This window comes from Ambystoma mexicanum, chromosome 11, assembly GCF_040938575.1.
Source record: "Ambystoma mexicanum isolate Mex_15411 chromosome 11, UKY_AmexF1_1, whole genome shotgun sequence".
NCBI lineage: Eukaryota > Metazoa > Chordata > Amphibia > Caudata > Ambystomatidae > Ambystoma > Ambystoma mexicanum.
Window position 1 is genome coordinate 1054938004 of NC_090934.1, and position 25257 is coordinate 1054963260.

General features: G+C 42.9%; 1 protein-coding gene across 1 annotated transcript in view; it reads right to left on the reverse strand.

The window, feature by feature from the left end:
* Nucleotides 1-25257, reverse strand: part of HAPLN3 (hyaluronan and proteoglycan link protein 3) — an 87779-nt gene that overhangs the window by 29402 nt on the left and 33120 nt on the right. The window contains exon 3 of the mRNA XM_069624297.1: nucleotides 3116-3484. Coding sequence (XP_069480398.1) covers nucleotides 3116-3484 — 369 coding nt within the window. The remainder of the gene's footprint in view (nucleotides 1-3115; nucleotides 3485-25257) is intronic.

Below are 25257 nucleotides of genomic sequence, written 5' to 3' on the forward strand. Positions count from 1 at the left end.
TTCCAAGACCTGTGTGTTGCCTCAGAGCTATCCTCCCTTCACTTGTAAGAAAGTATTGTATCGGCACAGGGACGGGCTTGTTGTGTTGCTGTTCTGGAATGTCAGTCTACGCTTTGCCTTGCTGATTGTTTAAAAATGGCTTAGATGTGTGTGGTGTAGCTCCTTTTGAGGGCGTTTAGGAAGCAATTTGGCTTGCAGAGTACCGGGAACATTTCTCAGGGGTGTGTGGCCACTACGTACCCCAAATAGCTTGGGACTGAGAACGGGGTTCACCAAAGAGGGGTCACAAATGAAGTCTTAAGTGTTACCTGAGCATCTCTGTTGGATGCAGATACAATACTTCAGAACAAAGCCAGTAACATGAACCGTCCAGAGCACACTGCAGCTGGTTTCTCTTGAAGAAAGATGGGCAGTCCTAAGATAAGATGGCAGATCCCATCCTGGCGATATCCTCTCGGGAGTTTGGAGTTTCTCCAACCAACAAACTGTCCTCTTTTCTATATTTCTAAAAGAGTGTGTTCGTTTGTGATCAAATAGCATACAGGCTGTAAGAGTATTCTCTAAATGAAGGATGAAGGATTTTACAATATATTCGATTATTTATTTGTGGGTCACGTTGCCTGTAGTGTTAATTGCAAATAATAGTATTTTCCTCGCAATCACAGAGACAGAGTTATTCTCTGGATTATTTATTCAAGGAAATCAGGTAGCTCTCTAAAGTGTTGGGGGTGGGGTAAGTACAGTTATTGGGTGATTCACCTTTGACCATGTCATGAAATTTAAGTTCTAATGTCCCAGGAATGTGCAAAATAGCGGGGGATTACGGAAACACATGGTACTTAAAATTGCAAGCTACAGATACAGCCATCTAATAACAACAAAATAAACAAAAGGTTTAAACATATATTTCTATTTCTAAGAATTGATCTCTGTGTCTGGCAGTGAATTTTTGTGTTTACAAAAATAAATACCAAGGTGTGCCACTCTTTTTATTTATTTATTTGCAGAGTTTCTACTGCATTGCACCGCCATTTTGGTCACGATGGAGGATTTTGAATACCGATAGGAACGCATTGTCCTGGAAAGTCGGAAACCCAACAGTTAAACCTAATGCTTGGAATGACCCCCTGGCCGGCATTAGTTAATGGGTCGCCTGCAGCATCTGGTCTCTCGTCAGGAAGCCAGTTTGAAGAGATCTTTTTTACAGAGGTTTTCTGAACTGCATTCATTGGATCTGGCTCTAAGACTGCATTTGTATTGTATTTCTTGAATGCAGGGTGACATTTTGAACAACAATGGCATGCAAAGGAAAGCATGCAGATGACAGAGACAGAGCCTGCATACTGTGCCTTTACACTAGGATAGAAACATCTGCGTTCGAGTAACTGGTTGCTGCGAGGATTAGGTTAGATATGAAAAGATATCGTTCCCTACCGGCCCAGAGCTATGGCCGCTAGTGATTGAATCTTTGCAAATTTACTACTGGCACAAACGGGGAGGGGAGGACAGGCATTGGTTGTCCAACTCCAGGCCTCGAAGGCTGGCTCCATGTTGGATTTTCAGGGCACCTCTCATTAAAATTCATGAGATAAATTTGCATACAATGATTGTGAATTAATGCACATTTGTTCTCATGAATATTCATGAGGGATATCCTGAAACCCTATCAGGTTTCCGGCCCTCAAGACCTGAAGTTACACAACCCTGAAGGAAGAGAGAGGCCCCTTTGATTTTTAAGTTTAAGAAGACACTCAAGAGTCCCTGCTTACGGCATCTGATGAACCACGGATTAAGCAGGTTGGAGCTAAACAACCTTAACCATCTAGCCAGTATCTAGTTGGAATCCATGGGCATCAGGGCTTTCTGCAAAATATGATATGATAGGTTATTTATAACACGCTTAATACCCAGAGGTTTCTAAGCACGGACCCACGGATTGAACCTGTGGTCCTCCGTGTCGTCTTGCTTCCCAGGTGAGCATGTGGCCCCTGAGCTATCCTCCTGAGATAAATGCAAAAGGCTCTGAAGCACTAGCTCAGCCAACTTCTCATTTCAGGTGCAATGCAGAGGCACATAATAAGAATGCCTCGCCACCTAAACCAACTAATCTTCACGTAGAGGGACAAGTTCATGCAGAGGTTTGCAGAATGGAGATTCAGGATGGAGAGGTGGAAGATGCATTAGGTATATCATGTTTAAGCTATTGGTTATCCTCCTTAAGAATACAAAGTGAAATGCTACTGTAAGGCACCAAATCATTTAATTCATAAATATATATTGTGATTGCTATTTTTTTTATCATTTCTGGTCATTGATAAAGCGCCATCCTTTTCACCAGAATCTATGTCAGCATGAAAATAAGGCCTGTATAACCAGTAAACAATGCAGTGAATGGAATTCTGTCTATTATGCATAGTAAGCAAACCCTAACTTGTACATGTTTGTCAGCCGCCAAAGGTATTTTACTGGTTACATGGACATGGGCTCTATTTGAGTATTTTCGTCAGTTTACAGGGCATTTTGCGATGAGGACATTACTATCTCAAAATGTACTGTCATTTTACAAAGAGTACTAATTAGTGCTGAGATATGTAGTGCATACATCTGAAGGGTAGGAAATGTGCGCGCACAGTTACATTACGCATAGACATAGTAGAAAGACTTCTGTTCACTGCAGTGAATGGAAGTCTTTTTAATGTGCCTGCTTAATGTCATTAACTTCAAGCACTAACTTATATGCAGCCTCCTTGGCCGCATAACACTCCATCTCATTTATTTACCTGTTCATGCATGTCACAGCAGCCCTATAGCCGTCCCCCCAAGCCAGAACACTACCTACAAATGATGCCCCTCCCCCATAGGATTCAACCGAAGCTGTGCTTTTCCCATTGACTCCAAAGGCTGAAAGGTTTTGCGCATGCGCAGAAACAAAAAGAGTGGGGATCACAGCATAAGACTCAATAGCTTTGCAGTGACTCCTAAAAAAAAGTTAAAATGTCCTACTTAATAAGTCCAGCGGCCTCCCCTGCTTATTCTTTTATGTCACTGATTCTCCCAAATTGGTACAACGCAATGAAATAATGGAAAGGCCTCTCTGTAACTCTCCTCTTCTTACCTCGCAGTTCCAACTCCACAATCCCACTTTCGTCCTCCAGACCATCAATCACCTCGCACTTGTATTTCCCATAATCCTCCAGTCGCAGGTCAGAGATCACGAGGGATGCTTCGTGTGGCCCCTTCCGCTGTAGGTGCACACGACTGCGATACTCCCCGTAGCTGCGGTGTTTCAGTCCTATTGCCACTAACACGTCACTGTCCTTTGTGTTGTCTTGGTGCAACTTCGACCATTTAATCCGTATCCTTCGCGGTGTCTCAAGCTTCGGTTCATAGTGGAAATGGCAAGGGAGGGTTATATTGCCGCCACGGTGTGCAAAAAGAGCATCCTCTGGGGTCTTCACCACGAGCTTCACCCCATTGAAATGCACTAGAAGAAAACAAGAATGTTCAGTAAGGACTAACTAAGAAAAAAAGAAACAGAAATCATGCACTGAAATGGCAGAACTTTGAGGAGGAAGTGCATTCAAAATATATTTTTCATGTTGGCTTCCTGTTGAACCCTTGATACAAATAGTTTTAAAACAAATATTTTATGTAACAGCTCTATGGATTATCTGGTTGAGCGCCGAAGAAGCAAGTGGGTGCTTGTGTCCCATCGCCTGCAAAATACTAGACTGAACTGTGTGATTAGTGTTTCCTTTTACGGGGACAGCCCTAAAGTCTTTCTTCTATGTCCATCATTTTACAAAATGAGAAGGCTGAATAAAAGCCCCTGACTGTACCAGGCTCTGTAGGTGGAGTGTTTAACCTGCTACCCATTTCACATTTGGATGTGGTCAGCGTGAGAAATAATGTCCTTTAATAGTGGCCGGCTAGCAGGTGATTGAGGCATTGTGATTCTGTCCCCTGCAATCCCTGCTTAGTCTCTGGAGACTCTAAGTTTTGACACTCTTCTACGGATCTCTGGGGAAGAGCGTGGAGTCTCCTGGATTTCCGGCAATTCACAAAAATCTGCCCACTCCTCGATGTGATGGGCTACAAACACACCGTTTGCGGCCAATCACATTGAGGTGTGTGCAGAATCTAAGGATTGAGGACACATCCCCGCTTGGAATCACGTTATTTGGCATTGGGCTACATTACTGTTACAAATCTTAACACAGATGTGGGATACACTGTCACTCGAGGGAGTAGGCCTTCTTTGTTGTTTACAGGTGAGTTCATAAACCGGTCAGTGTTTTGTTGTCAAGGGAAGTAGCTTGCAGAGTGGAGTTCTGCAACCACCACATGCAGCCCTCTAGAGAAACCCAGATCATCGGCCACATTCAGAAATCAATTAACTAAAAGTGTTTTTGACTGCAAGTGGCTGCCTGGGAAATTATCTGCTTGGTACTGGCGTCCTACAGACATATGAGCTTGAGCACGGGGAACTGCGGCTGCTCAGTGAGGTCAGAATATGGGAGAAGGGGTGGGGGGGGTGATGTGTAGGCTGTGCAGGAAATCAGGATGTCATTCTGGTGCCCAGAACAGTTTTCTAGCGTTGGTCATGTTGATTAGTGCTCCATGACGGGATTTGAAGGATTCTGTCTCTTACATTGGACGAAACAGGATATTCCCAGGGCCAAATATGGATTCAGCCTGAATGCGTCCACCCCCACGCGGGTGGCTTACATTGTTTTTTTTTTTTATAAAGTGGTTGAGGCGGGTGGGCGGGGTCTTGGAAAAGGGGGCGGGCATCAGTGACATCATTCTCCGGGTTTTGTGTTTAGAAACGTAAGTAGGTATGTCCCCTGCACCTCACCCTCCTGTCAGGCCAGGGGATGATCCATACAGGCAGAGACCAGAGAGTGCATGTTCCCCCCTGTTCCCTGTCAATCACCTGAAAATCATGGAAGGCCGAGGAGCAGGCGATGATTAGGGATTTTGAGCCCCTGCACTGACTCACGCCTATCTGTATAACCCCTTCTGCAGTTGGTCCACTGGTCCACACATGTGGGAAGCGCAGGGACACCATGCTCCTCTACCTTTGCCAGTGAACAGGAGTGGAAGAGAAATGCATGAACCCAGCCATGGCCGGCCTTAGAAGCTGCAACCCCCCCGGAAAGCAAATCAAATATTTAGAGCCCCTCCCTCCATGTGCCCCTAATCATGCGGCCTGGGGTGTGGGGAAGCGACCACATTTTTCAATAGGCACGGCGGTTGCCCTATTGTTATTAAATGCACTCCGCTCCAGAGAGCGGAGCACATTTTATTTCAATTGGGCACCTGCCGCACCTTCTCACACCACGCCAGCCCAGGGGGAGACCTTGAATATCTCTGCTGAGCTGGTGTGGCGGTGGTCTAATGGCAGGGCGCCCCGGGCAGCTCCCCAGCCCACCCTGCCTTAAGGCCGGCTCTGGACCTAGCTTCCAGGTGCCTTTATAGTGGGGCCGGAGAGCGCCCCGGGCAGCTGCCCGGCTCACCCTGCCTTAAGGCCGGCTCTGGACTTAGCTTCCAGGTGCCTTTATAGTGGGGCCGGAGAGTTTAGCTTGACAAGGAAGAGTGGCAATGCTGTGCTTCTCCCTTGCTGACATGAGATGGTGGGAAGAAGCGCGTCCGTGATCTTCCCATGCCCAGCCTGGCTCCCAGGAAATGATGCAAGTACCTGCGCATTTGATAGCAATTCATGAAAATGACGTGCGCAATTAGTTACATAATAGCACTACCTGGGTAATATAATGGGAGTCTGAGTGTGACAATACCTGAAAAATGATAGTAGCACTTATGTACATGATAAGAATATCTGGCAAATGCTATCAATGTCTTGGCATATGATCAGAATAGCTTGCAACGTGATCAGTTTCTTCATTGAGCAACCCAAAAGTCCTATATTTGTCAGTTCTCATCTAAACTTTGTTATTTCTCTCTCAACCGGTGCGTCTGAGAATTTGAATGTTAGGAGCAGATTCAGTTACACGTCAAATGGACTTTCAAGATATACGACTGACTCTGCCCCGGCCCTGCTGTCCATCCACAGTCCTGTCTTGGAATCTCTCAATTTCTGAATAGGCCTGTATGCGGAAATCTCTTGGTATAATTCCACTATTTGCAGCGGTTGTATACGAATTGTTCTTTTCCAAATTGCTTGCGGGAGAATTGTCCGCGGGAGAATTGACCAAATTTAAAAGGTCAATTCAGACATATATGCAGGGGGCAGCCCCCCGCAACCCTCCACCCAATTCAAAAAACCCTGTAACCCCCCACCCAATAGCATTATACTAATTTAATTACCCAAACCAACCATATATATATGGGATACATTACTCACCGTAATCGTATTTCTGATGCTTGTATCTGCTTAGATTCACATGCTGTGCATAGGCCGAAATCTAGTGGAAGCTGCGGAGCGTTACAGTTTGTTTTTCGAAACTCGAAAATGGGCGTCGACACAGGCGTGCCAGTAATACTATCCCTAGTGTGACGTCCACTGTACCCAAGATCCCTCACGCGTCTAGGATCCTCAGATTGTATTTTTTCTGACATGAGGAAGCATGAGGAGTAGCGTGAGTACAGATAATCCAAGCAGATAGACAGAAAGGTAAGACTACAAGCAATCATGCGCCTTCTCTCGGAGGGGAGGAAGGGTGGGTCGCATGTGAATCTAAGCAGATACAAGCATCAGAAATACGATTACGTTGAGTAATGTATCCCTTACGAGGCTTGTGGAATCTGCTTAGATCACATGCTGTGCATAGATTAGCGAGCAGTACCAGAAGAAGGAGGTGGGATGTGAGAAGGGTCATGAGCAAACAGGTGTCTTAGAACCGCTTGTCCCACTTGTGTATCTGTCTTGGAATGAGTGTCAATGCAGTAATGCTGAGTAAAAGTGTGAATGGAGCTCCAAGTAGCTGCTTTGCAAATGGTGTCGAGGGGAACATTTGCAATGAAAGCCAGAGTGGCCCCAATGCCTCTAGTAGAGTGGGCTCTTGGCGTAAAAGGCAGAGTTTTCCCAGAAAGAGAGTAACACAGCTGTATACAGTTGATAATCCACTTCGAGATAGCGCCTTTAGAGACGCGATCTCCCTCTCTGCCTGTAGCTACGGAGACAAACAGTTGATCTGTTTTCCTTAGTGGTCTGGTTTTATTTACATAGTAGAGGACCGCCCTACGCACATCTAGGGTGTGTAGTTTCACCTCAGCCGAGCTTTGTGGGTTCTGGAAGAAAGCCGGAAGCTCGATGGACTGGTTTACATGGAACTTTGATATAAATTTAGGTGAGAACCTAGGGTGTGTGCGTAAAACCAGTTTGTCTTTATGGATAGTAAAGAAAGGATCCTGCACTGACAGAGCCTGAACTTCACTGACCCTTCTTATAGAGGTAATGGCTACTAAGAAGGCCGTTTTATAAGTCAGGTGTTTGAGACTACTTTTATGCATGGGTTCGAAAGGGGGGCCCATGAGCTTAGCTAGCACCACATTAAGGTCCCATCCTGGCGGTGGGTTCGAAATAGGAGGGTGAAGTCTCTTTACTCCTTCCATGAAGGCTTTAACTACTGGTACTTTCCACCACAACACTCTGTTATGGGATGTGGTGTAAGCCGAGAGGGCTGCCAGGTGTACCTTTAGAGAGTTAAAAACCAATCCTGCGTCCAGCAGGTGGAGCATGTATGTCACAATGTTGGAAGGAGTGCAATCAACAGGGTTGATTTGTTTATTCTGGCACCAAATAACGAATCTCTTCCACTTGTCAAAGTAACAGTGCCTTGTGTTTGGTTTCCTGGATTCTTTTAGGATGTCCATACACCTCTGTGGTAATTTGAGATGTCCAAACTCTATGACCTCAGGAGCCATGCTGCCAGGTTCATTGAGGTGGATTGCTGGTGCACTGTTTGACCTAGTTGCTCGGACAGTAGGTTGTACCAGGCTGGAAGTTTGATGGGCTCGCACACCGCCATCCTGCGTAGGTGTGGAAACCATGGTTGTCTCGCCCACATGGGAGCAACTAGGATGAGCGTCATTGATTCCTTGTTCATCTTGTACACCACTTTCCTGATGAGAGGAGTTGGTGGAAAAGCGTACGCAAACATCCCTGACCAGTTCATCCACAGGGCGTTCCCTTGGGAGTCTGGCTGGGGGAACCTGGATGCAAATCCTGGGCATTGTTTGTTTTCGCTTGTGGCGAATAAGTCTATAGTGGGGAAACCCCACTGAAAGAAGAGATCTTCTACGATCTTTCTGTGAAGGACCCATTCGTGTTCTTCTGGGAGGGAGTCTCTGCTTAGAGCATCCGCTAGGGAATTGAGCTCCCCTGGAACATGTTGCGATGACAGGAATATGTTCCGTTTGAGTGCCCATATCCAGATTTCCTGGGCAAGCTTGGACAGATTTGGCGAACGAGTCCCTCCTTGCTTGTTCAGATAGAACATGGCTGTCGTGCTGTCCGTCAGGATCTGCACCGACAAGTTTAGTAGATGGGGCTCGAACGCCCGAAGCGCTCTGAATACTGCCAGAAGCTCTAGCAGGTTTATGTGGTTCTTGGCTACTGAGTGAGACCAGAGACCCTGAGCTGTGTGGTGGAGATGGTGAGCTCCCCACCCAGTCAGGCATGCATCTGTAGTCACCACTGCTTGTACTTCGGGATCGTAAAAGGTTTTTCCCCTTGCGAGATTCTCTCTTGTCCACCAGTGTAGGCTCTGTACAAGTGTTGGCGAAACGACCACTAGATCGTCCCGCTGACCACTTGCCTGAGACCACTGTTTCGCCAACCATTCCTGCATGGGACGCATGCGCAGTCACGCGTGGGGGACCTGGTAAATGCATGACGCCATCATGCCCAGTAACCGCATTGCTTTGCGTACCGTTATTTGTTGACCGGACTGATAATGTGGAATTTGCAGTAGTATATTCCGAATTCTTTCTTCCGAAGGGAAGGTCAACCCTTTCTGAGTATCTAGGATTGCTCCTAGGAACTGTTTTGAGGTGCTTGGCACCAGGCTTGACTTCTTCTCGTTGATTGAGAAGCCTAATTCGTGGAGGAGGTCGATAGTCCTTTGAATGTTTGTCCTGCAAATCCCTGGGGTTTCCCCCGTTATGAGCCAGTCGTCCAGATAAGGGTACACTGGGATTGCCTCCCTGCGTAGGTGTGCAGCTGCCACCGCCAGTACCTTGGTGAATACCCTTGGTGCTGAAGTTATCCCGAAGGGCAGTACCTTGAATTGGTAGTGGCGACTGTCCACCTTGAAGCGCAAGTACTTTCTGTGCGCCGGGAGCATGGAAATATGAAAATAAGCATCTTTCATATCCAAGGTTGCCATGTAATCCCCCTTTTTTAGGAGGGGGATTACCTCTTGTAGCGTGGTCATACGGAATTTTTGGGGCTTGACATACTTGTTGGCAGGCCGTAAGTCCAATACTGGGCGCATTGTCAAATCTTTCTTTGGCACAAGGAAGTAAGTTGAATAGATACCCTTGTTTACCTGGTGTCCTGGGACGAGTTCTATCGCGTCCTTTTCTAGCAGAATGGCGATCTCCTCGAGAAGGATCTTCTGATGTTCTAAGGAGTGTACTCTTTGTCGTGGAGGATGGTTCCGGGGACGCTGCAGTAATTCTATACAATATCCTGTGGACACTGTTGACAGCACCCATCTGTCTGAGGTGATCCCTTCCCAAACCTGGGTGAAGTTGGAAATGCGTCCCCCTACTGGGGTTGCGTGAGAAGAGACCCTGAACTGAGCGTCACTGCTTTGGTGGAGGCGTGCCACCTCCCTTGTTGGGGCTGCCTCTGCCTCTCCCACGACCTCTTTTGTTACCCCTGCCGTAACTTTGGGTAGACTGCTGCTGGCTGTTGTTCCACTGTGTACCCTGTCCCTAGGCATAGTTGCCTCTTTGTGAATTTTGGCCATGTGGGCGACGAAAATTACTGTTCCCCCTCTGGTTAGGGGGTTTGTTGGTTAGTTGGCCAAGGGATTTCAGTGTTTCGTATTCTTCCTTGGCGTTTTTTAGTGCGTCTTCGACCACTTTCCCAAACAATAGATCTGGTTCCACCGGCTTATCTATTAATGAAGCCTGAGTTTCTGTTTTGAACCCCGACTGCCGTAACCACGCATGTCTTTTGATAACAGTACCTTCTGCTATCAATCTCCCTGCATTGTCTGCGACGTCGAAAGTTGCTTTTAATATGCAACCAGACACGGCTCTCCCTTCTGCCGAGATCCGAGCCAATTGGCCTTTTAACGGTTCAGGAGCAGAGGCTATGAGTGCCGCGACCTCTTCCCATTGATTGCAGTTGTAGCTGGCCAACAGGGTGGTGGAGTTAGCAATCCTTGCTTGGTAGGCGGACGTTGAGGCTACCTTCCTGCCAAACCCGTAAAGTTTTTTGCTCTCCTTGTCGGGAGGAGCTTCTGACGAAGATAAGGGTGTTCCAGCCCTTTTCCGAGTGTTGGTAACAACTAGGGAGTCTGGTTTAAGATGTCCTCTTATATAGAGAGGGTCAGACTGGGCTGCCCGGAAAAGTTTTTCGACCCTGGGGTTGACTGCTCTGGTGAGGTTTGGGTTCACCAGGTACGGATCTATTCTTCGTTGGATGGATTTAAGGATAGGGATGGTCTGAGCGACCGGCCTCCTCTCTCCCACCAACTCTTCTGCGAAGTCCCTTTCCTCCTGTACACCGTGGGTGTCGATGTGAAAATGTTCTGCCGCGCGAGCGAGAACCTCATTAAGGAGGGGTTGGTTATCGACTGGCGAGTCGGTAATTGGGGCTTCGTTCTCTACCGGGGAATCTACTCTGTAAATTTCCTGCTCATCTTCTCCCTCCTCCTGGTCCTCATCATCCGCATAGTATTCCGCCCCGGTTTGTTCCTCCATAGTTTCAAACTCCTGGTCCCCCTCAGGGAAAGGCTCTCCTTGGTACCTGGGGTGTGGAGTAGAGTATGGAGTAGAGTAAGGCTGCACCTCAAAGGGTTCAGGTCTTTCAAACCGGGCCTTTTTACTTAGGGGGATAGGATCAGTGGAACTTGAGGGTGTGGCCCCCTGAGGGTCATACGAGAGGAAATGCTCTGGATTCTTGTCGTAGAAATCTGCCAAGGAAGACATCCTTGACATGACCCTGTCTATGTCTTCACTGGACCATTCTTTGGAACAGGGGATGACTTTAGTAGGCAATTTTGGGGACTTATCAAGGGTACCCTTGCTGGATGTTGCAGTAGACTTGTATTTGTCTGTGTGCTTTGGGGGAAAGGATGGTCTTACAGGAGTGGAAGAATGTGCTTTCCGCTGTTTCCCCCCTTCCCCGTGAGTGGAAAAGTGTTTTCCCTGTCCCTTGGAGGCCCCGGAGACTTTCGACGTCTGGCGTCGAGGATCGGAAGAGGCATCTGTGTCTTTCGAGCGTGGGGCCTCTCTGGTGTTAACTGCGGGCTCCGTCTGTAGGAGCGCGGCCTGGGGGTGGAAGTCGTCTTCGTCCTCCGACGATCGAACTTCCGTTAGTCTAGGGAGCGAGGCACTCTTGGCAAGAGTGGATGATTGCCTTGCGTCATGAGGCGATCTTGATCGAGAGCGCCCAGAGGACACTGAGTAGGACCGTTCTATTTGTGCCTCTTTCCGAGAAGTCGACGTCGTCGAGGTTCGGTTGGACTTAGTGTGTTTAGTGTGTGTAGGGTGTGTAGCGCTTGCGTCGCCGGGGGTCTTCCCCATAGCCGCCCTGCCGGACGACCTTCCGAGGTCGGGGACCTGCGCTCGGCTGTCTTTCGACGCCGTAATGCCCTCGCCGTCCGAAAGTACGGCGTCGCTGCCATCGCTGAAGGCGCCCTCCGCTGCCATGGCCGCCTGCCTGGCGTGGTGGGCCCAACGCTTTGTCGAACGGTCCTTAAGTGTCTTAGGTTTAAACCTACTACACGCTCTGCAGTTCGCTTCGGGGTGGTCCCTCGGCAAGCAGAGATTGCACGTGGCGTGCCTGTCGACCCAAGGGTATTTGCGGTTGCACTTGGGGCAGAATTGGAAAGGGGTACCCTCCATACGCACCTTGAGGCAGCGGGCTGGTAAGTGTAGGAAATATATAAGGTGTACCTATATATCAAGAGTGAAGAGTATGTACCACCCCCCACTCTCCCTACTTGCAGGGCCGAGGCCAGCGGCCTACTATGCCCGGGCCGAGGCCAGCGGCCTTCCGAGGCCCCGATCCGTCGTGCAGCAGCCGACGGTCAATATCTTCTCTAGCCGTCGTCGAGTGTCGAGGGTCGACGTTGGGGTGGGGAAGGATGTCAATAAGAATTATAAATTTGATTATTAGCAAAAGTATGGCTAAGGCCAGGGGACTCCGCAAAATGCTTCCGACCAGTATGGCGGAAAAAAACAATCTGAGGATCCTAGACGCGTGAGGGATCTTGGGTACAGTGGACGTCACACTAGGGATAGTATTACTGGCACGCCTGTGTCGACGCCCATTTTCGAGTTTCGAAAAACAAACTGTAATACTCTGCAGCTTCCACTAGATGTCGGCCTATGCACAGCATGTGATCTAAGCAGATTCCACAAGCCTCAGAAATATATATATATTCAGTGACAAAAACTTTGTTAAAGGGACGTAAAAAGTTGTGCTACTAAAAACCTATGAAATTCAGTGAAAAGACTTTGTTAAAGGGATGTTATGATTCCAAGTAAAACCGAAAAACCCCTGAAATTCGCCAGTTATGGTAAGCTAAGCAACCATAACTCGTGCCACCACCGTGCACTGCTAAGACTAACACCCACGACATCAAAGATGACATCACAAATGTCATTGATGACATCACTGATGACATCACATGTCTGTCACCCTCTTTTTTCCTTTACTGACATATGTAGGCCACATGGTTTTCTTCAGTAACAGTCAGGAACTAAAAATTGTAAACGTACTATATTTGTAGACTTATCCTTCAAGTATGTTCTTACAGTAATTCTCTTAGGGTCCACTCATATCATATGAAACATATACATAGGGGAAGACACAAGCTTGAAAGACAGCAATCCTTTCTGTGCATGAAAATAATCAGTAGAGTTATCAACACTTTCTGATAATTCTGTTGTTTTTTTTCTTACTATACTATACTTTCCCTGTATATGTTCATATTTGTATACATTGTGCTCACACTACTTTCCTTAGGGTCCAGTCACATCATGTGATACATATACATAGGATAAATAGCAGCTTTGCAACAGAGCAATCATTTATTAGCATAAAGATAATCAGTTAGGTTATGAATTGTTTCTGCTACTACTTCTGCTTTTTTGCTTACTTCACTTTCCCTGTATATACACATATTTGTATGCGTTATTGTGTCTTTGTGTTTTGTCTGTAATAATGCAATTATGTAATACGTGGGTTTTATTTGCTACTTATTACATATTTCACAGTACATAAAACTCTAATAAGAAAACAGTTATCATTTCATTATTCAACATATCAACATTATGAATATTATACCTTCCTCATGTATGCTGTACACAATGCCTAGGTTTCTGCATGAGTAGCTTAGTATACTGGATAGAACTTCATAATAGAATGCTATTTATATCAATGCATTGCTTAATGCACTAATTAGCTCATAATATTTATTCCAATGGTCCTTGACACTTTTTTCTCAACATTTTAATAAGATTCCTTTGTACAGACATTTCATGAAAAGTAAATTCATATGTGATGTCATCAGTGATGTCATCAATGACATTTGTGATGTCATCTTTGCTGTCGTGGGTGTTAGTCTTAGCAGTGCACGGTGGTGGCGCGAGATATGGTTGCTTAGCTTACCATAACCGGCGAATTGCAGGGGGTTTTCGGTTTTACTTGGAACCATAACATACTTTTAACAAAGTTTTTTCACTGAATTTCATAGGTTTTTAGTAGCGCAACTTAACCATAACGTCCCTTAAACAAAGTTTTTTCACTGAATTTCATAGGTTTTTAGTAGCGCAACTTAACCATAACGTGCTTTAACAAAGTTTTTTTACTGAATTTCATAGGTTTTTAGTAGCGCAACTTAACAATAATAAATCTGACTTTATGTACAAGTGACATAGAACATACTGAACCCCCTCTACTGAATTTGATGTCCGCAAAGTCTTTTAATGTCCGCGGACATGTGCGGACAACAGCACCACTACCCAATAAGTCTGGGGGGTATGTTTAATTGTTATATCATAACATATGAACATTTGACAAATTCACAAACCAGCACACATACACATTATATGTAGTAATAAATAAGAATTGTAACCCATATATATAACACACTAACCATTCATTTAAATACAATGGGCCTCATTACGACCCAGGCAGTAAGGGGTTAACGGCGCCGTAAAAGGTGGCGGCACCGTTAACCCCTTACTGCCTAATTACGAGGTCCCTTTGCGGGTTCCAACCTTAACAGCTGGTTTTTACCAGCCGTTAAGGATTGGACCCGCAAAGGGACCTTGGAGGAATTTACAGTACCGCAATTTGCGGTACCGTAACTACCGCCTTCCCCATATCCATTGAGCCCTATGGGGGCAAAAATGGGAATGGGGAAGGGCCAATGGTGAATGGGGAATTACCGCCCCGCCAACCTTGGAATGGGGCGGTAATTCCACCATTCACCATGGTGCAATCGGTAAAATCCCGGTGGCAACCATGGCGCTACTAGCGCCATGGTTACTGCCTGAGTCGTAATGACCCCCAATATGTTCTAAAATGGAATATACCAAAAGAAGAAAGATAGGCTTCCAACATGATTACCTCACAGAAACTCCACAACTAAGAGCAACAGCAGATCTACAGACCACTCAGAACACACCTTACCTGAAGTAGTAAGTGTACTGCATTTTACTCATATATTTGTAAACTTTCTGTATTCAATACAAAAAAAATGTTTTTTTTCTCACAGAAATGTCTAGTACTCTGGAGTGGCTAGAGGAGCATTTCCCACGTGGGGAAATGTCAGAAGATTGTGAATCTAATGGTAGACACTTTACTATATAAACCAATTAATTAATATTATATTATATACATTTAACATATATATTTTTTTTGTACCGACCATACAAAAATTGAAAATACTAAAGAAAAAGCAGTATTGGATAAGACTCTTCAGCACACAGAAGAAAAAATGGACCTACTCTTGGCAAATTTTAATAATTTAAAAAACTTTGTGGAGGATCACTTCAAACAAACAACTACATACCATTGTCCCACATGTACCTGCCCCCCCTCACCATATCCCAGTCAATTATCCCCAAACCCTCTCCATGAACCAAAATGTTTTGCTGAGACTTCCCTTCTTCACCTCATATAAATCCTATTGAAACCCCCAATTCTCCTGTTTTTGTTTCAGTTTCTGCCTCACCTTCTCTGTCATAAATTTAACATACATGTAAAATAAAGTAAAATTATTATATTGTGTCCTAATTCATTTGTTGCTTTTGTTTTTTAAAAAGCAGTTGAGGTGTCCGCAGACAGCGCGGGTGTCTGGAATGTCTGTGAAGAAACGAAAATGGAGGTGTCCTAAGAACACTATATCTGTCTGTACTGTTCGCTAGCAAGTTCAAACTGTTCTAAGAACACACACAGTGTCCTGAAATGTTCGTAAAGAAACAAAATGGGAGTGTCCTGAGGACGCAATGCCTGTCCGTATTGTTCGCAGGCAAGTTGAAACTGTTCTAAGAACACAAGCTGTGTCCTGAAATGTTCGTAATTAAACGAAATAGGGGTGTCCTGAGGACACTATACCTGCCCTTACTGTTCGTAGACAGGTTGAAACTGTTATAAGAACACATCAAGTGTCCTAAAATGTTCGTAGATAAATGAAATGGGGGTGTCCTGAGGACGCTATGCCTGTCCGTACTGTTCGTAGGCAGGTTGAAACTGTTCTAAGAACACATCAAGTGTCCCGGGATGTTCGTAAATAAACAAAATGGGGGTGTCCTGAGGACGCTATACCTGTCCGTATTGTTCGCAGGCAAGTTGAAACTGTTCTAAGAACACAGTCTGTGTCCTAAAATGTTCATAAATAAACGAAATGGAGGTGTCCTGAGGACGCTATGCCTGTCTGTACTGTTCGTAGGCAGGTTGAAACTGTTCTAAGAACACATCAAGTGTCCCGGGATGTTCGTAAATAAACAAAATGGGGGTGTCCTGAGGACGCTATGCCTGTCCGTATTGTTCTCAGGCAAGTTAAAACTGTTCTAAGAACAAACGCCTGTCCGTAATTGTTCGTTACACTTGTGGCACACTTTTAATCACTTCAGGACCCGAACAGTGTCCGTAGAACACCAACGCGCATGCGCAAAACAGTTTCAGTGCATTTGGTGCCCTGCGGACACCCGCTCCCTTCACAAACATATTCGCAAACCTATCATGTGACCGCGCCCATGATCAGCGTATGTTCTGATTGCGAACACTGTTTGTGTCCCCGAGCAATTTAAAACTGCATTTTCAAGTAATCTACAATATTTTTCAATAAAGACTCACCATAGAACAAGTCCCACATAGTAATCCTGAGTTTCTACATACTTTTTGTGACTCTTTGAACCCTTTTTTCTGTTTGATCTGTCTGCGGACAGCGCGCATGTCCGTGAACCGCGCACAAGCACCCCTATAAAAGACCACGCCCTAGAGCTCATTCTCATTGTGTTTCTGGCTATCCTACAGAGCAAAGCGAATTTTGCTGCCAATTTGCAGATTTTCAACGCCAAGCTGATGGCTTCCGTGGCTCCACTCATGCCACCTGGTGCTGCATCTGCCTCAGCACCACCCCCAACCCCTCCACCACAACCACCTCCCCAAGGGCCTGAAGAGGGGAACAGGAGTGAGGATGCACAGGAGGATGAAGAGGATGATGAGAATGAGGTAGTGGAAGTCCCTACTACCAGCACTCGGCGTGAGTCTTGGGTGTGGCGGTTATTTACCATTCATGGAAATGGTCCTAAGGCGCGTGCGAACCAAGTGACCTGCAACAAGTGCAAAATGGTACTCAGTCGCGGGAGGCATGGTTCATACAGCTTTGGGACAACTACAATGAAGCGACACCTAAGGTTATTCCACTCTGGGGCCATTCGCAAGGTTGAACCTTGCGAGGAGCATAGCAGGTTGACTTCCTCTACTTCATCCTCTGTTTCTGATCCTGTCACCACAAAGAACACTCCTGTGGGACAAAATATTCCTCAAGCTGCCTCACAGGTCATACGCAATACTGATGACCTTTACCTTTCGAGGGTCACAGTTGAGTGTATGTACTGCGACGCAGTACTGTGCAGGGGGGAGAGACTTCATAGTACTTTTGAGGCTATCGTCTCAGAGCACGAGAAGGTCTGCTCACTACCCAAGTAAAACCCACTTTACATCTTCCTCTCTCAGCTTGCCCTTTCTAATCCCCGTGGTTGGTGTCCCCCCTTACCCTCCTTTCCCCTCCTCTCCTAGTGTGTCTTGTATAAAAAAACAAAAAAAATATAAAACAACAAAAATAAAAAAAGGCTCTTTTCAGAGCCGCCTTTCACAGTTAAAAAATAGAAGGGAAAATAAATGAAGCAGGTCCCTGTGTATTTTTTAGAAGTCCGCGGACAGTCCGCGGACATCTAAAATGTTGGGGTGCTACCCTATCATAACCATTGCAGTTTTATCTGGGAGGAAGTGTGGCTCTGAAAGAGCCTTTTGGTGGTGTTTGTTTGTGTTTGAAATGCTCAACACCTACTACAAAATTCATGCTGCAATTCCAAAAAAGGTTGCAATGCATTTTGTACATTTCTCAAAAGAAAACTGATTGCCAGCATAAGTAAGATGGACTCCATCTCTGCGAAAAATGTATATACTATGAAACATAATATTTTCATTGTGAAAAGAGGACATGCCAAAATCTCTTAGAATGGCACAAACAGCCTTATTGACATTGCGCCTTGCTTTCTCCATTTGTGGACCAAATGAAGAAGAACTAAGCCACATTTGTCTCTGCGCAATCCATGAATAAATTACTTGAGAATTTGGACACATGTCCATGACCTTCCCCAGTCCTTCTTTCATTGCAAATTGCAAAGAAATTCCAGACACATGTCCTAAACTGTTCCCTCCACAATGAATTACAATTATGTCTGGATGTTGCTCTGTCTCCAAAGTAGCACAGAGAGGTAGCAAGTCCAACCACTTCATTCCACGTACTCCATGCCTGTGCACTTCCACATGTGGGAATCCAAGATCTACAGCTACTCCACAGCTTTCTGCATGCACCTTCAACCAATGTATCCACAAGTCTCCCAAAATCCAAACAATCTGTTTTCTGAAACACACAGCCATAGCTATCTGTTCTTCTCTCAACAAAAAGAGTATCTGAGAAACTCTCTCCTGGCACAACACACCCACTAAACTTTCCTGACCAATCCCTTTATCTGCTCATTCTCATTTGCATGGCTCCCCAACCCAAAAATCCCCGGATGTAACACCCGATGTCCGCGGACCACCGCCATGTCCGCGGACATATCGTAACATGGACAGTCCTTCTACCATTTCCTTTTCACTTTCTGTGCCATTCCCTAATTGGATATAGCTAAGAAGGCACATGAACATCCACCAATCACATCCAAGACCTCTACATCTAACTGAATCATCATAGATCAGCACTTTAAATGTACTGTTAATCTATCTAAGTGCAAGTGTCATTTCATTGGAAAGCACCTTCTACCAGAAATACTGTACAAGTCCCCAAGATTTCTACTTGCAGCTGCATGCATATCCATATGCATGAACACAAACTGCAGGTATGAATAGTTTCTATATAGTACATGTACATTTTTTATAGATTCATATAAACAGATTAACTGACTTTTAGCTTGTATAATCTATAAAATGAATATACTGTCATTTTTTCCATCTCCTAAAATCAACTGTCACTTCCAAACCGATCTGCTATTTAATTTCTTTTTACACACACATTTTCAAAGCAGGTTGAACTAACATATTTAAAGTACAATATGAAGAGTTAACATACTCAAACAAAATTGCATGCACACAGTATGTTCAAAAATCAAACAACAATACTTGTACAAAAACAGAAACATGTATTTACTTATATTTATGTACTGCGCAAGCAGCCCATGGCATTGAGGCACTGTTACTTACAAGAGCTTAGTTACAGAAATATTGGTATTCAGTGGTACATTATGAATTCCACAAGGCATACAAATGATATTTTGGTTGGTACAGTTAGTCATTACAATACAGTTTATGCATTAAGAACATATGATATGTATTCAACTGGTGCGACGCATCTTATGTGAATAAGATAGTTTTCATGATTTTGAGGAAGGAGCTGAGGGTCAATGTCAATTAGAAAAATCAATGTCTAAATTAAAAACAGTGCTATATACAAACAAAATTAATTATTTGTTTCCTTTACAATTGTATTGAAGACCATTCTCCTGAAAAGAAGCAGCCGAATTTGAAGTACAAAGAACAACTAAAGAGAAACCTGCTCATTTCAGAAAACAAGTAAGTTGAATACCACCATATTATTTGTACTATTATTCAAATACACTGTAAGATTAATTCATGCTATTTCTGTGCCTACAAATAGAGATTGTGCACCATTCTGTCTACAAATCCCCATTTCTTAAACAGAGATTTACAGGCAGAATGACGCACAATTTCTTATTTTTCGACAAACAATTAACCCAACTCAACCCCTAGAATTTTGATATTATCGAACAAACAACTGTTTTAATTGTATACCATTAGCTTTACTATTTCTACTTCTCCACACCACCAGCTTACTTTCTACTATCATCTGAACCCCAGTTTAGTAGCACATAAATTCAAGAATACCCATCCCAACTAGTTGTAGTTGCCCAATGCACAATCACACACCATTACATGCATCTTTATCATCTTACTCAGGCACTCATGCACACAGCACACATACATTAAGAACACCCCAACCCATACCTTCTTTATTTTTTTCAACAGACCCTAAAGAATGCCTACCAAAAATCAAGTCCGTAGAAAGCAACGGAAAAGCAGAGCAAATGAAAATAGAAGTGTCCAAAACAAGCATCCATCTCTAGCAGAATTTGCACAAAAAGAAGTTAAAACAAAACAGCTAATACAGTCATTTAGCAAAACAAAACAAGCTTCAACTCCAGAAACGTTGCCTCCTCTATCAAAATGTAAAACAAACCACAAAACAATTAACAAAAAATCAGCTACCACTACGGATAAAACTGCTCCTATACATTTTGATATAGTGCAAACTAAGCATAACAAAAAAAGTCTTTTAGCAAAAATGTTCTGTCACAGAGTCCTTCAAAATCTGATAAAAACAGGAGAGAAATCAAGCTCAACCCTTAAAACGTATCGTAGGAAATGAATCTTAGAAGCGTTGATAGACAGTGCAATCCTTCTCAAAAGAAAGTTATTTATTTTAGTGTTAAACAAAATGAAACCACTAACAAAACTAATGACTAAATTACAATAAAGACTTCTCAATAAATGAAATAACTTCTTAAGTATCTGTGGAGGTGAATGGAGTCACACTACGAGCACAGAAACATACTTTAATGAAGAAGCATACAAACAAAAGCAAAGAAATACAATTGCCATACATAGCAGTGGACGGGGTTAGGAAAAAGTTAATAATACCATAATGGAACAAGAAATACTGCTTACAAAAATATCCCCAGAATTACCCCTCCATTCAACTGAATCAGAACATCTAGTGTACAAATGCCCATGCACGTCAATGTGTAACATTCCCAAAGAATCTTTCAAGTCTTTACGCCAATTCCTCAATCAATATGTGAAAGGCAAAGACAAAATCAAAATTAAACTATTGCAAAATATGGATACCTGTCCAGTGCGCAAGTACACAGGACTTCAAGGACATTCATTGACCAGCATTTCAGGACCTACTTGCAAAACCACCTTCCATTATATCAAAATGATATCAACACATCATTCAACTATAAGAAATCTAGTCTATAAACTGTACTATGCTAAAAGTCCTGCTTTAGCACTAGCCAATTTAAATAACATTCTTCTACATGGTACAGCAAAAGACCTACTTGAAGAAATCGACTATATCCAGATAAAATATTTTGGAAGTTAAAGCCACTTACAGAATGAAATAGCTTTAAAGCAAATTAGTAACAATTCTATGCCTGGCAACCTTTTACTACACACATACAAAAAAGAAATACTGAAATTTAAAAGTACATCTGCTGAAATACCAAACCATGTGTGTGTATGTTGCCGTAGAACTTTTTATAAAAGTAACACAAAAAATGTAGACCTAACATACAAAATAGAAGACAATGAAGATTCTAAATGGTTTGAATTAGCTCTCTACCTTACAGCAGAAAACAAATACGAAATAACTGACCCCTTAATACTTTGCAGTTACTGCACTAAAAAACTTGACAACAACCAAACTCCTTCACGTGCTATCACAAATAATTTGGAATTATTTCCACTACCAAAACCCTACAACAACTGAATTTATATGAGAGCATCATAATTCAAACAGTGCACCCATTTCAAGCAATAATACGCCTTCAACCAAAAACAGCAAAATTACCTCCCTCTGAATTAGTGAAAGGTATTCAGGGAAAAGTAGTGTATTTACCATTAGATCTAAAAGAAAATGTGCACACTCTAGGAGTGCAACATCCAATGCAGCAATCTTTAATAATCTTAGTAAATGGTGTACCTACAAACGACAAAAGAAATTGGCAACAACTGATAGATTTACATAAAGTTAGACAAGCCTTGCAATATCTAAAAGACAATAATGAATACTACAAAGAAATTAATATTGAAGAAAACTTGAAATAATTCAAGAGGCACAAGAAGCTGGTCAATTGAGCTCCTAGATCCTGCCACAATATCCAATACTTTAGACCATTATACAATTCACCCATTGCACTCTAATGACACCGTAGAAGATGCAATAGAAACTTACCAAATGCGTCAAACAAAAGGATTACCAATCAGCATATGGGAAATTCCTCTACTTTTTCCTACTGGCGAAGGAGGAAGGTACGATGATAGACCTATTGAAATAACAGCATCAGAATACCGCTCATTACAGATGTATTCTGAAGATCCCAGATTTAGACAAAATGTGGAATACAAATTCCACCTACTCTTTGAAAGTGAACTAGCAACTTTATGTTACGGAGTTGCACACACATTAAAATCAGGATCCCACTTTCAAAATATGTCAGCTACACAATTATTGCAAAAAGTGCAACAAAAAGATGAGGTTTTACAATCAAATATTACAAATCTATTAGCAAAAATGCGTGGTACTAAAGAGTACTGGTTTCGACGTCATGGAGATGTACGTTGTATGATAAGAAACCTTGGCCCACCCACTTGGTTTGTTACATTAAGTTGTGCAGAATATGCATGGGAAGATTTACATGATTTCCTACACATATCAAACAAAAACAAAACAAACATAGATATACTAACACCTGGAGAACTTTGTTCTCTAGATCCTGTTAATGTTTCAAGATATTTTCACCATCGCTTCATTGCTAAACTACACCTTATTTTTCATAAAACTGCTCCTCCCCTCGGAGAAGTGCAACACTTCTTTTGGAGAAATGAATACCAAGCCAGAGGAGCACATCATATCCACATGCTTTTATGGATTAAAGATGCTCCTAAATTTGGTCAAGACAGTGATGCCAAAGTTTTACAGTTTATTGAAAAATATGTCACTTGTGAAATTCCATAATAAGCCAAAAATAGTGATTTTCATGCACACATTTTACAATTTCAAAGACACAAATGTGGCAAATATTGTCGTCGCAAATACAAAAAGAAAGGGAAATACTACACCAAATGCCGCTTTGGTTTCCCTAGACCGATTACAAAAACAGGTCAAGTGAACAACTTCATGTCTTCAGTTAGACATAGTCTTAAAGGTAAATCACCTAAAAATACATATTACATAAAAAGAACAGAAGAAGAAAAATATATCAATGATTACAATGCAATCACTGCCCACTTATGGAATGTAAACATAGATGTGCAGTACATTGCAGACAATTCCACTGCAGTTGCACGATATATTACAGCATACTTAACCAAAGCAGAAAAAACAGAGCTCCAAGACCTCTGGAATGACCTGTCATCAGACAAAACACTGTCTCAGAAATTATACAGCTTGGGCATAAAAATGCTCTCCCATAGAGAATGTGGCTTCTATGAAGCAGCAGATTGTTTAACTGGTACTGCTTTGTATGGAAAATCTAAAAATATAGTATGGCTAAGTCTTGGTCCTGCTAAATCTAGAAAAAGAGTTCTAAAATCATACGAAGATATAGAAACAATAGCCAAACATGATCCCAACAGCCAAGACATTTTAAAAAACAAATTACTGGACACATACTACCCAAACAGAAGTACCACTTTGGAAACCATGTGTCTATACCACATAGCCCAAAACTTCACATACAAAAATAATATAAAACCCGATGAAAAAAGGTCAATACAGAGTGACGAATTGTGAAGGCAGCTTAGTAAAACTCACCAAACCAAATTTAATTAATCATATCAAATTGTCATTAAAGACTCCTCAACATAAAGAACTATATTACATGTCCCTGCTACAACTCTTAAAACCATGGAGAAAAGAAGAAGAAATACTAGATAACTAGGACTCCTATGAAGACGCTTTCAAAGCAAATGAAAGCACTATAACTGATGTAAACTTTACACAGTACAAAACAATGTTGCACAATGAACAGCAACACAAAGAAGAACTGCAGGCCCAATTAGATTAGGGCACTCCTGACAGTAGTCAACCTTCTGTAACAGGAAGCCAAGAACCACTGGGAGAGCCACTAATAACAAATGAGGCAGAATTTGCAATGACAGAAGTAGAAAACACCATGTGTCAGTATGAAGATAAAGAAGACTTAACTATACTACAATCAAAACTAAACAATGAGCAATGTAGCATTTTTGATGAAGTAACAAAAGAAATTGCACATTGTGTACAACATGAAACCAAAGAATGCAACTGCCAAAATTACAAACCTATACTACTGTACATCAGTGGTGAAGCTGGTTCTGGAAAAACATTCTTAATCAAAATCATCAGTAAATTCCTTCAACAATTGACAAACAACAAACTGTCAGCTGTTGTCACTGCCCCCACAGGTTTAGCTGCCTACAACATAGGCGGTGTCACTTTACACCGATTACTACTCCTGCCAGTAGAACACCAAACAAATTAGACTATTACAAACTTTCTACAGAAGCTGCAATGTAACTACGCAGAGTATTAAAACAAATGAAAATGCTACTAATAGATGAAGTGAGCATGGTCTCCAACCTAATGTTGGCCTTGATTCACCTCAGATTACAAGAAGTACTCAAAACAAACTACAAAAGAGCTCTTTTGGGGAAAACACATTATTGTTTTCGGAGATCTTCTTCAATTGACACCAGTGAAAGGTGAGCCTATTTTTAAAACCTTAGGACACAAACTTTGCGTAAAACTGTTGGCAGCATTGGAAATGTCAACCTTTGGCAACATTTCCAATACAGAGAATTAACAGAAAACACGCGGCAATCTGCAGATTTCACTTATGACAACATCTTAAAAAGTATTAGAGTTGGTATATTATCTCAAGAAGCACAAGCAATATTGAAAACCCGGCACATGCATGCACTTTATGGTGATAATGCATGTGCTATGAATGTTATCGAACAATTAGCCCACAAAAATGTCAATTGTATGGCCTTAATGCCAACTCTTGCAAGCCGTTTCAAATTCAATGGAACAATGTTAAAAAAAAAGAAATGCAACCAATAATTGAAATTAGCACCACAGACCAACTAGACATACATGGTATGACACTACCCATGTGTGAACAAGCCACAACAAGACTAAATAGTTTAGAAAATTCAATCTCCAACACAGCTGGATTGGAAAAAATATTAAAATTATCCTTAAATTGCAGAGTAATGCTTAAACGTAACCTTGACGTGGATCAAGGACTAGTTAATGGAGCACTGGGTACAGTTGTTGGCTTTCAAACATACCCACGTGACAACAACATTCAGTTTGTCAATATTGTCTTTGACAAACTTTCAGAAGTGAAAAGGATAGGACGCTCAACAGCTCGATTCCTTCTCTTCAAAGACATGTATGTACGAAGAGAACAATTTTCTCTAACTCTTGCATACGCAGTCACCATTCATAAATCACAAGGTCTTAC